General features: G+C 42.8%; 1 protein-coding gene across 2 annotated transcripts in view; it reads right to left on the reverse strand.

The window, feature by feature from the left end:
* sdk2a (sidekick cell adhesion molecule 2a) overlaps positions 1–14,836 on the reverse strand; it is a 152,123-nt gene that overhangs the window by 55,193 nt on the left and 82,094 nt on the right. For both annotated transcript variants that reach the window (XM_017705948.2, XM_037544749.1), the window contains exons 2-9: positions 11,646–11,805; positions 8,662–8,768; positions 7,811–7,958; positions 3,661–3,794; positions 2,516–2,627; positions 1,785–1,975; positions 1,470–1,553; positions 799–993 (exon numbers count right to left, since the gene is read on the reverse strand). In XM_017705948.2, coding sequence (XP_017561437.2) covers positions 799–993; positions 1,470–1,553; positions 1,785–1,975; positions 2,516–2,627; positions 3,661–3,794; positions 7,811–7,958; positions 8,662–8,768; positions 11,646–11,805 — 1,131 coding nt within the window. The remainder of the gene's footprint in view (positions 1–798; positions 994–1,469; positions 1,554–1,784; positions 1,976–2,515; positions 2,628–3,660; positions 3,795–7,810; positions 7,959–8,661; positions 8,769–11,645; positions 11,806–14,836) is intronic.

The raw sequence follows: 14,836 nt of genomic DNA on the forward strand, positions 1-14,836 counted from the left end.
CTTCTCTGTCTATGTCTGATTCTCTTTCTATCTCTCTTTATCCCTCACTCACCCTCTCTATCTTTCCAACACTCCTCCACTCTCCCCCTCTTCCTTCATAGTACCCCATCACTCCCTCTCCTCTTCACTGTCCTGTTATCTCTGTCTGTTTCTTTCTTTTCCTAAATCTCTCTTACCCTCTCTCTTTTTTTCCCTCTGTGTCTTCCCCAAACCTCCCGTCTGTCTGTCTGTCTCTCTCTCCCTCTCTTTCACACACACGTCTTCTACACTCTGCTTCTCTCTCTCCTTCTATTCTACACAATCAGCATCTCTCTCTGTCTCCCTCTTTTCCTCATTCTCCTTCTCTCTCTGTATGATTCTTGTTATATCTCTCTTTTTCCCTTGCACTTTCTCTCCCACATTGTCTCTCATTCTCCTTCTTTCTCTATCTCTCTGCTTTCCTCCTGTCAGCTTCTCATTCTCCCTCTATACTTTCCTACCACTATCTCTCTCTCTCAGTCCCTGCTACCCACTCTTCCTAATTTCTCTGTTTCTCCCTCTCCCTCCCTTTGCTGCCTTCTCTTTCTGTCTGCCTTTCTCTCTCTACACTACCCCATCACTCTCTCTGTCTCCCTCTCTCCTTTCTTCCTCACTCAATCCTCTTTCTCTTTATGAAAGTGGCTGATAAGTCTGTGTGCTTGTAAGATGACAGATGTGGCAGGGTGAGATAAGGCAGCAGATGAATGAGGCTGAAGTGAAGTGGCAGAAATGGTCTGTGGGTGGAGCTAGTGACAGTGCCATATGACGATGTGTACGCACTGGTGACGGCCAAATACGTGTTGGTTTGGATCTCTCCAGCCAGGTTGCGGGCAAAGCACTGAAACATGCCGGTGTCATCTGGCAGCAGCCCATTAATCTGCAGACTTCCGCCGACCAGCACCCTGTAGCGTGGGGTCTTCACAGGACTGATGGGGACAGCATCCTTATACCACACAATGTCTGGCTGAGGAACACCTGGGTAGAGAGGACAGAGAGGGTTAGACTGAACCATTACTGGCAGTTCTCTATTAGAAGCTAGCGTATCTCTGTCTGCACATTTACATCTTGTTCCTGCTCTATCATATCCTTACACACCATTACATACACAATGCAGCATTACTTCACAAATGAATTCTTTTTTAGCAAGTGAATGATAGCAGAAATGTAATTCAACCTAATGAGAAACTGTAGTGTACTGTGCAAGTTTTTTTTTCTCTCTTCAATTTAGCCATAGCCAGTGCCCAACTCACTAGGTAGGTCTATCACACTATACTGCCAAGCTGGGAGGATGAAGGCTAGCACTGAGATAAGTGAAACACCCCTGGATCTTTCTGAACTGCCACCAATGCAATGTCTTTGGACAGCTTAACATGAATGGAAGAGCTAGATGTTAGACACCTCAAACACACATGCATGCCCACTTAAATACGTACACACACACACACACTCACCCCGGGCCTGGCATGGGATGTCCACCACCTTCTCCATCTCAGCAGTAATGTGGCGCTCTGGCTCCTTCACAAACTGAGGGTGTTCTATAGAGAGCAGTCAAAGATAGCAGCACAGCTTATAAAAACGTTTATAAGAGCACAAATGCTGTAAAAGGAAGCTTAGTGTACTCATTCAATTTAGTGCAATGAAGCTGCGTCTAGGTCTGAAAATGCATTTAAAGCAGAAGCTTTTCTCTTAACGTGTATTCTGGCTGAATTAGTAAAACAATTGGCCGAATGTGTGCTAGAGGTGTGTGTGTACGCATGGGGGGTTACCGAGCACATGCAGGTAAGCTCCAGCGGTGACAGAAGGCACACTGCTGCTGCGCAGCGATGCCTCACACTCGTAGTAGCCGCTGTCACTGACCAATGGCCCGCTGATGGTCAGCCGCCGGCCAAAGTCCCTCAGGCCGCGGTTCACCACCACACCGTTTTTGCGCCATGTTATACTGAGCTTAATAAGGGGTCTGAGAGAGAGAGTGAGTGAGAGTCAGAGGCAGAGGTACAAAGACAGAGAGAAAGAAACAGAAGAAAAAATAGAAAAACAGAAAGAGAAGAGCGTAGGTGAGAGAAATAGAAGGTGAGAGAAAGAAGACAAAAAAAAGGCAAAGGATAGCAATGACCAAGAATAACAAAAAGAAAAGATGACCAAGGAAAAGAAGGCGGAAAGGGAGAGAAAGAAATTCAATCAAAAGAGAGAAAGAAAAAGAATGAGCGAAAATGAGAAAAGAAAACAGAAAGTAAGTGATTAAGGGAAAAAGAGAATGACAGAAAAGGGAAAACAGAGAAAGGGAGGGGGATAGAATGAAAAAAGAGGTAAAGGGAGATAAAGAGAGAAAAAGAGCAATGAAGGAAGGAAGTTAAAGAAAGATGGATTGAGAGAGAAACAGTAAAAAGCAGTAAAAGGGGGGTAGATAGATAGACAAACAGACAAAGAGACAGATAGATAGACAGATAGATAAATAGATTTATTGATGAAAAAGCAGTTTTCGTGCACACACACACACCTGGCATTGGCCACACACTCCAAAGTGACCTCAAATGTCCCCACCATCACACTAGTGTTCTTCGGCGGGATGATGATAGTGGGAGCAATCGGATCAGCAGGCCCACCCACATCTGGGTAGAGAAAGGCGCAGAGAGAGAAAGAAAGAGAGAGAGAGAGAGAGAGAGAGAGAGAGAGAGAGAGAGAGAGAGTTAGAGAGTCAGTTGGGGGGGGTAAAAGTGGAGTGGTGTTCTTCATGGAGGCTGTTTGTTCTCGATCTGCCATAATCTCCACACCTCTCCATTATGCCATCACTTTTACTTTCACTCTAGCCCCCTTCTATTCCACCATGCTCTCTGCTTCTGTATACAACCCTCACCATTACACTATTGTATGCGTAATTGGCACTGCTCTCTATCCCTCTTTGTGTTGCACCTGAGAGACAACTCTTTCTGCCTCCTCAGCGCACAGTAATACCATCATTAAGGTGCCATGCTATTGAATGGAGTCTGATTGAGAGGTGCAGACATTCTGATTAAACGCACTGCAATCACTCGCTGGCTCCAGAAAGGCCCCGGCCAGGCATCGATTCCCTGCCCTCAATCACTGATCTCTCTCACTCTCTCACTCTTTTTCCCCTGCCTTCTGTCTCTCCTCATTCGGATCTCCTTATCTGCCTCACCTTCCGCTTCGGCCTCTCTGTGGAACAGGTGGGTCCCTCTGAGTCTCTCTCTCTCTCCAGCCTCCTGTCTTTCATAAATCCACTGTTGTGGTGGGTGTTTATTAAAGAGAGAGGCTGATTTTATGTGGCTGCTTAATCACACTGTCACTGAGGTGCGGCGGGACATAACAGACCACCACAGGCCGCCACAGGCTAAAACGGATTGGGCAGGGAATGAGGGACTATTGATCGGGAGTGAAAACATGACCTGGTCAATCTATGGATGGCCACCAGAGGGCACCAAAGCTGCATATGTTGTATTGGTTGGCTCACCTGTTGGAAAGCCATTCGCATCCCTGGCAAATCACCATCGCAGTCTCTGGTTCGACTCTGGTTGCTGTATTTCAATGTCAGTGTATTTAAGTCAAAGTAGACATAGCTAAACATGACAATGGGTTTGCATCATTTCTTTCGGTACATGTGGCTTCGCCTTTCTCCATACTCACTCTCCACGTTGAGAATGACCGGCTGACTGGTCTTGTTCTCCCCGTTCTTGTCGTTGACGGCCTGAGCGTAGTAGCGGCCCGCGTCTGGCGCCACCGTGGACAGAATGACCAAGGTGTTGTCCAGTGTGAGCGCTCTGGAAGGCAAATGCTGACATAAGCTCCGGACACTAATGATAAAAAACTAGTATTTTTCAATATTCATGAAACATTTGAAGTATTTTAAATAAAATGATTGAACAAATGCTTATGCTGTTCTGTTCCTCAGTCCTGCATTATCAGCAAACTGGTAGAAAACGATGTACACTTGCACTAGCTAGATAGGGAGGGAGAAGCTAGCCATTCACTCATAACAACATAACTAGTTTCCGTGTCAAAATTATGCAGAGGCCATCAGTTTCAGGTAAATGTTAATGTGCAACTTTACTCGCTAGATGGAAAGGTTGAAGCTGTCTAGCTATTCACTCATAATAGGGCAAACCAGCATGGTAGTCAGGAAACTCGGCCAGTTTTCTCAAACACTAGAGGGTGCTCCCGATTGAGTCCAAAATGAATGGGTTGATATGGAGCATTTGAGCAAAATCATACTTTCTAAATGCTTAAACATTTTTAATGTAAAAGAATACATTTCCTGACATAGAATAGCATAAAACATTTTAACGCCACTGTTATATTTTTAAACTCGAGTTATAGGAGTCAATGAGCGCAAACAGCCAATGAGCTGCTCTGCTTGCCAGTTAATCACTACACTCTAGCAGTACTGCCTGCCTTCTGCTGCCCAAAATCCATTTGCTGGTGAAATACATCCTTCTATTTCCTGAAATTAAAGGAACGTTCTGAGCAAGTGATTAGAAAGTATTTTAAATTTTCGTTTTAAGCCGTTGAATTCCATTTACTTCCATTCACTTGCAGGCACCCTCTGCGATTTAGTAGACCTGTTTTTGATATAATGGGGAAAATAGGAAGTGGCCAGGCTCCTCATAAACCAGCTCTGATTTGTTTAGCTAGCTAGCTATTTTATTTGGAGATGCCATTGAAATTATGGAGAGTTTGAGATAAATGTCTCAAAGATGATTGTGGCAAAATAAAACAGTCACATGTCCTTCGAAGTGCTGGTTTGGTTTTTGTAAATAAGATGTAACTTTTTCTAAAATCATACCTTTCTTTTGTCAGGGTTCAAAATACTTTTTAGAAACAAAACACATTAAGATATGCATATAATATTGCTAAATTACTGAATGATCTGGAAAAAACACATCATGAGAAGATATTTTGTCTATTTAAGACTCTGCCTTACTTAGGCCAGCCACACACACCCACATGCACACACTAGCACACACATATTCATAAACAAACTGATAAAGTCCAATAGGCCGCATTAGTTATACTGTTTGCACAGAGCACCCAGGGAGGAGAAGTGCTTTGGGATTGTGGCCACTCCGGCTGAGTGTGTGCGCTCAAATGAGAGGCGACACTCGGCGCACTGTGAGATTAGGCGCCGCCGAGCTGTCAGCAGGGCTGCCCGATCGCAGGCCAGGTTAAGCCGACTCCTGCACAATTAGAGTGAGGGCTCTCGTGGAGCGAGGCCGCGAGCGCCACAGCGGAATATCAATGCTCCAGAGAGACACGGCCAACGAGCAGTAAACAAATCGCACACTGTCAGGGCCTCTCAGCATCAGCGACCGGCAACACTGACACACCGAGAGCCAGGAGGAGAGCTCTTCTCTGCTGGAGCTGGCGCTGAGCAATCCGGTGGAGACTTGTGAGTTTTACGTAACCTCTGCCTCTGGACCCGGAGGCTCAGCTGGGATTTCAGGCGCATGCCTGGTCGAGTAACATCTAGCTGAAGCCCCTGCAGATCAAGCCCCAGGCTGGACTGGGCAAAGCTTTAGCTCAGGCAGAAGGAGCCCCAGCTTAGACTGTCATCAGACAGAAAGCTAAACTGTTGCTGTGGTGGTTAGCATTAATATTAAGTGAAAGTTTGTTAGCAGAACTCTACTGTTTCCGAGAAGGTGTATTGTTTTTATATAAATATGACTAAAATGACTTACATGCCCCTGGTGTGGCAAATCTTCAAGAACCTGTCAGAATTTAGTCAGCTAGATATGTGACATTAATGCCAGGTGTAAGTTTTCTAGAGGACCGAAATTGTTTTAGAAATAATATGCTATAATATATAATATAATTTACTATTATATTTGCATTTAGCTCCTGGCAGAGTCAAACCTTAGCTCGAATAGAAGATGCCCTAAATTGGGCAGAAGGTAGTCAGCTAGCTAAACCCTTGTTGTGATACAATGCTAGGTGTACGTTTTCTAGTGGAAACAGTTTAGGAATGGTATGCCTTACTAACATAATTTACAATTACATAAAGCCCCTGGCTGAGCAGAGCCTTGAATAGAAGGTGCTAACCTTGTGCATAAGTTAGTCAGCTAGCTAAATTCACAACAATGCTAGGGGCCTGTTTTATAATGGAAAGAGCTCATGAAAGTCTATACTCTAGAAACATAATTATGATTCAAATCACAAAATGTTACATATGCATATGTTCCCAGTCTCTTCTTGGACAGAAGCTCCATCTTGAACTTGTAGGCCAGCTAAATTGGCTTACTTCCAGTGGGAAATTCTGGCCATTTCACCAACTTCAGCCATTATTTACCCCCTCCAGTGATTAGAGTGAAATGAGGCCATTTTGGTGGCTGCTAGGCTGTTGTGATTATTTTGAGTCTAAGCGTTTGCCAATGAACGGTCTGGGGTCTGTACTGCCGGCTGCACAGACTGTTGTTATTGCTTTGGCAAACAGGGAGGGGAGAAGTGGATGACACAAGGCGGCACAGCCACTTATGCAGACTAGAACTATAACACCTTTCACTCCATGTACTTGAATTGGGATGTGCTATCTTGGTTTAGCTTACAAATAATCGTTGCTGAAATGTTTAAATCTCTGGCAGCTCTTTCGCAACTGATATTGCATAATGTATCTGAATGGTACGTTTCAGGTGGCAGCCTTTTTCTGACAAGCCAGTGCACCAAATGTGCATGCTTGGAGCATAGATGGACAAAAATCATGCATTTCTGTTACAAATTAAAGGCAGCAACATTAGCTGCTTGGCAAAGTTTTAACAACGTTATAACCAATTTCATTGGTATGGGAGATTTTATGGATAATGCACAAGTTATGCCATCGATACGTCAAATTATATAACCATTTTGTGATCCCCATGAGAGCAAATTTCAAAAGTAGCAGAGGCATGTCCCCCATCCCCCTCTATATTTGCACCAGTAGGCAGCACTTTATTTGAAACGTATTAGTGGAAATTTATGCTGTAATTACATAAAGAAAGTTTGATCATTCTTTGGGTGACTTTTTAGCTTGTTTGAGAACATAGTTAACCCAAAGCCATACCCTAACTTTTACCCTAACCCTTTTACTTTGTAATTTATGTCTGCCCACACAGGGGCTTCTTTCACTCAGCCTGAGGCTTCATACTGTTGGTCATGGGGGTTACTGCTGGCTTGATCCACCAAAAAAAAGCCCTTTCTTCAGCCTACGGCACAGAGGAGCATTCTCCTTTTCAGGTGTCAGAAAGCTTCACATCAGCTTCAACACACTGGATGATCGGCATGAATTATAGATCCTCAAACAACCAAGCTGTTTCTCATCCAACTGCCTGCTGGCAGCCCAGGTAAATTAATCTCAGCTGATTACGAAGATGAGCCTAACACTGACTGCATGCACACGCACATGTGTGTAGGCACACACACACATACACACACACGCACACGCCACACAAGATGTGTGCGGTCAGGAGAAAGCTCTGTCAATCAGCCAAGGTCGTCAATAAAGGCCTTTTGTCCACTTTGTCTAATTGGTTCCCCCGCCGCCTGCTCTCTCTCTCTAGCCTTCAATCACACCCGCTCCAGAGTCAACAGGGGTTCTTATTTATTATAGCTGACTTTATCAATGCTGCAAAGAGATGCTGCAGTATCTGCCCCGCTGCCGCCTTCCCAGGGGTCCGGGCTTGCAGCTGGAGAAGAGCTTGTAGGGTAGTTAAACAATAATATGGCAGGCCTCTCTTGATGCACTGATAATAATGCACAATGTGTGAAAGTTGATCCACATCAGCCCAGGCTGAGCCTGCCACAGGCTTACATGCGACTGCTGGGGGGGATCTTGCGTCCATCCCGGAACCACGTGATCTGAGGTCGTGGGAAGCTGGGGATCCGCGGGGGAAAGATGAGCGCAGCCTCACCCTGTGATACCACCTGAGAACGCTCACCTTCCGTGAAGCCCTCCATGTCTGAGAGAGAGAGAAAGTTAGTTAGAGAGGCAATTATTTACTTAGGTCAAGTCTGGCAACAAATAGGGTTTACACAGTCTTCCCCTTTCTGAAGATGTATTTGATCAGCCAAGACATGTTTGGTGTTCAAAGCTCGTTTCTTTAGTTTTGCACCAGGCAAGAGATGTTTGAGTCAAGTCTCATGTCAGTGGGATTATGTCTTGGGTCTCTAGGGTTTGAATGTGAAGCAAGTTTTGGGTCTTTAGCTGAGAATTTTATCTTGGTCTTGTGTTTAGCTGCTGCCATTGCATTTTACAAAAGGAAATCCTTCATAAAATATATAGAAAAACTATCAGGCTTAAATACAGAACTTAAGCATTACATCCAGTAAATGAGGTGCTTAAAGAAAAGAGGTAAAACAGCATGAAACAGTTTGGTTGTTAAGTAGTCCTAAATAAACTTGTTCATGTGGTTTCTGACACTGTACAATACTTATGGTTATAAAATTAGACTAGTAATAAAAGCCTTCTTGAATCTTGTTTATACATGCCCAGTTTTATGGAGACTGTATATTCTCTAGAAAACACAACAACTAAGCCTATTTCAGATTACTTAGCAACTCAAGGCACAGGGGTGAGGGGATAATTGTGTAAATGAGATTTCCCTTCCTTTAAAGCATACCCAAGCACCACTATTATTTGACTGCTTTCTCATTTGCACTTACAGGCAACCTGGACTTGACTGCTCCTCTGCATTAGAGCTCCAACTCGGTTCCTCACTATGCACCTGTAGAAGCCGGCATGGGAGCGGTCCAATGACGGGATGAGGTACCTGGTGGACGTTCATGACAGTCACTTATTTCCATTTCATTTTCCACATGAAAGACCCTGACACACACACAGATTTGTGCATTCATGCATTCACACAGGCTCTCTACTGATATATCACAAAATGTAATATCTCAGGCTTTCCAAAAGCCTATTCGCTCCTGAGGCTATAAGCAATCATCTGGTGCTAGCATTTTGCTTGAGTGCAGAATTTTTGGTCGTTGCACTCAGACCTGATCCACGCCTAACTCTAAGTAAACCCCCCTCCCTATGCCTATAATGGAATGCTTTTTTCAGGGCGCACTTGATGTCATGATGACAACATGCAGTACGAGAGGCCATTAAGTCCAAAAGCAGGGCAGAACAAGGATCATGAACAGTGCCTGTGTATGTGTGTGGCTCTGGCTGTGTGTTGATCAATGGGAGTCAGATTTTCAGTACAACAAGACTGCAGTAGTCCAGTTGGGAGTTATGTGAGGTGTCTGTATGTGTAAGACCACCCTGGGGAACCTGGTCAAAATTCTGTGTGGTATACAGTTCTAGCATTAGGTCTCTACACATGAGCACTGCCACTTTTGTTCAATGAATCCCTAATTCACTTAGCTGCTCATACTGAGCTCCTTATCGGCCCGCTCAGCTTCCCCTGCAGTGCCATTCACATATTCCTGATACTGTAGTCAAGTGGATTCAGGTTCTCCCTTTGATCAGAAGTGGGGAGGAATAACAAGCAGAAGCGTGATCGTTGCTCTCAAATGCATGCGTACACGCACACACTGGTGTATGGTTGACTGACTAAGGAGAAGGATGCAGGTGAGGAGTTGTAGCCACTTGGGATCTCACCGTGAGACTCTTGGACAGGTCCTGCTGTATTTGCTACTACAAGTCACAAAATCTCAAATAAAGGCTGAAAGAAAACAATAAAAAGAGCTTCTTTTTAAAGAAAACTGCTATCCTCAGGGCCAAGTTAGGGCCTACTAAATTGTATTGCATTATACAGTATTAGGCAAAAGTCTGAGACACCATTTATTTACTTTCCAGTCAAAAGAGCTATTCAAAAAAGTTATTCATTTTCCAGTAACTATTTCTGAGAAGATATAAGATGTATAAGGTAAACCATTCACACAAGGAAAGGAAAATCAAAGCAAAACAAAGCCTAACAACTGCAAAGTGACCTATTTGACCACCAAAACTGTCACCATCAGATAAACAGTGCTGAAAGCTTTTGTCTTTGTGAGAGAGAAGAAAATCAAGCTCCACACTTGCTTCAGATCTGAAAAGCTCCTCAGGTGTTTCTGTCCAGCCTTCCATCTCCAGAAGACAACTCACTGCTATGAGACTGAAACGATGTGTAGCTGTCAAGATGCCGTTGCTGAGAAAAGGAAACTTGCCAATCAATAAAGTAGCTGTTGGTGTACTCACACCAGAGCCCAGACCACAATATCATTGAATGAGTTTGGGGATTGCCTGGATAGTTAAAACATTTCGGCACACTTCCTTGACAAACTGAAAGCAAGTCTCACAAAAAGAATACAAGCTGTAATAAAGTCAAAGAGCATACAGCGGTTTTATATTCAGTCATTGAGGCTTCTATGAAATTTTCTGCTAATTATATATTTTTGACTTTGATGCTGAAAAATCGATGGCCGATGCCGATGGTCATTTTGCTGGAAATAAAGGTTTGCAAAGTACTGTATTTCAGTACGTTTTCTATTTTCTACAGTACATTCAAAAAAGAAGCTGATGTATGACTAATTACATTGTGCCACACATTCCATTTCAATCAAGTACACTAGAGTCAGCATAAAAGTGGTCCTGCAAGCCAGACATCTGCCTATCATCAGAGAGTGCATTTATTTGCTTAACATGACAAAGAACCCTTTACTTTGACTGGAAATACCAAGACATCTAGGGTGAGGCCTTTTTTTAAAAATGGGGCTACAACAAAAAACACACTTGCAGGAACCATTCACTTCTCTAAGATAATCAGAATCTAATGAAAAAAATCCAAAAATTCCTTCTCATAAAAGAATAGATTTTTTATGAAATGCACACACGCACACTGTTAAATTCCTCTTATAGGTCTTTTTTTTCGAAAGTATTTGATTTTTTTTGTCAAAAGCTCTTGGGTTTTAGTGCACTTCTAAAAGTTTCTCATAGTTCGGCAGAAAAAGACCTTAGAGAAAAGACCAGACATGCTATCCAAGAACTCAGAGAAAGCCCTCACTTAGAGCAAGCCTGCAGGTGGACCCGCTTGACTATGTCCATTAGAAGTGCGCTAAATGCTGCAGTGACTAAGAAAGCCTCCATCTGCAGGACCTTGGTCAGCACAAACTCTGTTACTGAGTGAAGTGAAGAAAGAAAGGAATGCGTCCATTGTGTGTGTGGGGGGAAAACAATTCACTTTGCCTTTACAATTATAAATATTACATGGCACTTGCGGCTATAGAGAATAATGCACCTTCCGTTTCACTGACTACAATGGCTTGATGGATATAATTCCATATTCCTGACACACGACGGATGCAGCGTTTATAAAGAATGCATAGAGCAAGAAAACAAAAGGCGAGGGGCTGGTCATGGGCCGAACCTGGCGCTCGTTCCCTGCAACCAAGCAGGAAATGACATCGACTAATGCAAGCCAGGAATCGATATCAGAGAGTCATTTCATGCCTGCATGGGGAATGAGGTGCCATATCTCAAGAGGCTTATGATCCTCCACCATTTCGGAATAAATGCATAGGAATGAGCCAGGATTTGAATAAATATCCGCAAATGAGAAATTTGTTAAAAGGTAAACTGTGATTAATGTGTCTATTTGTTGCAGTAATTATGCGAAAGGAATGACAAATGGAGACGAGGCGCGAGGGGGCCGGCAGCTCACCTGTACTCCAGTGAGAAGCGCGTCAGCTCAGTGCCATTGTAGAGCCATTTAAACTCCAGAGGCCAGCTACCCTCTGCCATACAGGTCAGGACTAAACGGTTCCCCTCCAGGTGCACCTGGGTTGCCACTGGCTCCATTTTGAAGTACGGAGGAACATCATCTGCATAGAGAAAGGTACAATCGAGGTTAGGAACAAATAAACATAGGTTCAGTTTGTACACATTGTTAATTGTTTGCTGTTTGGCCTTTTACATCTGGGATGATAATTCACAAAACAGGATTTGTCAGTAAACAGGATCATTTAAGCCCTATGTGAAAACTGTCCGGATGCAAAGTTGCTGATCTCTAAGCTTAGGTATCTGTGGGTCAGTCCAGGCCAAGACTTATGAATAAATCTAGTTCTGGACTTTACAGCTTTCTAAAAGGATAATCTCAGTTGAAAGAAAAAAATATTCTAGGTGTAGGTTTAGTCCTTTTCAGGGAAACTGACCTATTAAGATTTTAACAATATTACAACTCTTGATGCTTTGTGTTACTGTTGATAATTGTTCTTTTACATAATTTTGCCAGATCTTAAAATATATTCATACCTAAACAATAAGCTAAATAGTAATTAGTCCATTTGTCATTAGTGTAGAGAACTAGCAAAGTTTAGTTTATACCTGACTTTATGAATACTCCGATTTTTACTCATTTGTAACGAAAAAGATACTGGTGGCACTAATCTTTCCTCCTAATGGACATTAGGAGGCTTAAGGTATCTGGCTAATTGAGAAATTCTGCACCCAGCATATAGATTAAAGCTTGTGCTGGACTTTCGGTGGAGAATCACTACTAACACTGCAGTTTTCACTAGGCTTAAAGAGTGTTTGGGAAGCACGTGAATGCTAGAGAGAAGATGGAGCGCGACTCCGGGTGCTTCAGTGGCATAACTGAGCGAAGACGCTTGAGAGTGCTCCAAGATGGAGTTGTTCACCCGGCGAACGTGACAGAATGAGCTACGATCTCCTACTGCCTCCATTCATCTTCAGGCTTTCTAATACAGCTGGATTATCTAGACTCGGGGGCTCACTCTACAGGTCTGCATGAGGAGGCCTCAAGCCTGGGAGACAAAGAGCTTTCATTATGCACCTGAGGAGCACATGATCAGACGTATCGACCAAGCTGACTCATTCTCTGAAGGGTGACACTGCAGTTGATTGTCACAATGTTTGGGGGAAAGCTAATTAAAGCTTGTATTAATAGAGGCAATAAGCTGGCATACCCTGCAGCAACACTGAATTCAGCAGTGACTCATTGCCTGAGCGGTTATTGGCGGAGCTCAGCTGAAGCAGCGAGTGCTGATATGTTTTGCCCTGCGGGAGATTGGGGAGGTGCTCAAGCATCAAGTCCAATGGGAATATGATGAGCTGGTGAAGAGTGAGATGTGTGGTAAAATAGGGTTAGACTATCTAATGAACAAAAACATAGTGTGGAACAAAATTTTGAACCCCAATAATTACACACACACAACAAATCCTCACAGATGAAGCCCACAGTTGAGTACAGGGGACATTCCATGGACATCAGAAATATAAAGGTTGTGTCAGACATGACAAACACTTTTAGTTTGTCTTTAAATGCGTACCTCAGGAAAACATGCATACCTTTGGTTGCTAGAGGTCTGCAAACATTGGTGTTGCTAGAGCACAATGTTCCTATGTTATCTTTTTTTTCACACACACACACACACACAGACACACACACACACACACACACACACCCACACACAGGAAATACTCTGGACAGGTCACCTGTCAATCAATGGACAGATGCTCAGACAATCTCAAAATACAGCTAGATATATTTCATTTCCCTATTGTATATACCCTATAATAGTTTTATTATTTCCTATTGTTTCCGGAAATTGTCAATATATGTTTTGATAGTTTTATACCTTCATGGAATGCTGGACTGCCAGCTTCCCAAGGTAGCAAAACCTTATGGCAGGCATACAAGTTAAAATCAGTGGTTTTAGAATGCTTGATGTAGTAATATGCAAATGCTTGTGCATCACTGATCAAATGTGTTTTGTTGATTCGCTGATTAAATGAAAATAAAGTAACACATTTCTTCAGAGAGAGCACGCTTCTGCACATTTTAACGTGCAATTACTGTTTATTTGCTGAAGTTAACATACCGGAAAAAATAAAACATAAAAATGTGGCCTGTGCAAAAGTTATGGTCCATTTTGTATTTTGTGCTTTTTCTAATATACTACACTCAAACAATAAACAAATGACTAGAAATTATGCAGTAAAATTTACAAGAAATTACATTTTTAAGTTTGTTCCCTGTAAAGGATGTGTACCTATTTTCACTTAGAACATCAATTAACAGGTAATTTGTTCAGTGATGTTCTTTTTCATTTGACTCTGTGAGACCTCTGCTCAGCACGTGCCAAACTTCAGGGAAATCCCAGAAAAGCGCATTTTGATTCTCAAAAGTGTTAAGTAAGCACCAAATTTTTGCCCACTAAAACATTTTGTCTGAAAGTGGTCACCATGGCACTTTCAGTTTCTAGCCAAAGAAGAAAAACAACCAAAAACTTTAAAAACAGAAAAAGACTAAACAGGCCTTTAACAAACCGTCAAAGCTGAAGACTTTACAAACTGTTTTCATGTTAACGAAAATGAGAAACAGCAGTTGAAAAAGTAATTGTGACAGTAATAATTGTTAGTTTTCTGATGCCTGAGCAGTGCTGACATGTTCAAACAGCTGGAGCAGCAGCAGATCAACAGTAAAAACGTCAACCACCTGAAACTACTTAACACTTGTCTTTAGGTAAACCTCTCCACAACATGTTTGATACTGTTTAAAAAAAGGCTTCCTGCTGGATTCACAGAACACAGCAACACCACAGAAGCAGAAATATGTTGCACTTAAGCTACTGTTAAATGAAGTTTCTACTGGCAAAGCATCAAACCCCTTAATCAGACTTGAGGAAGTTATTCTGCAAAACGTCAGAGCCATATTCTGAGATGATTTCCCATCACAACCCTATGATGTACAACTATTCAATAGAGACTCCATGTTTTCAAGTGTTTGAAGGGGTAAGTAACTTCAACAAGTGAGCACTCATGTATGATGCAGAGTTTGTGAGGGTGGCGAGGGTGTCAGTAGGAACAAGAAATGGAATTGTGGCTACATGT

This window comes from Pygocentrus nattereri, chromosome 14 (assembly GCF_015220715.1).
Source record: "Pygocentrus nattereri isolate fPygNat1 chromosome 14, fPygNat1.pri, whole genome shotgun sequence".
Lineage (NCBI taxonomy): Eukaryota > Metazoa > Chordata > Actinopteri > Characiformes > Serrasalmidae > Pygocentrus > Pygocentrus nattereri.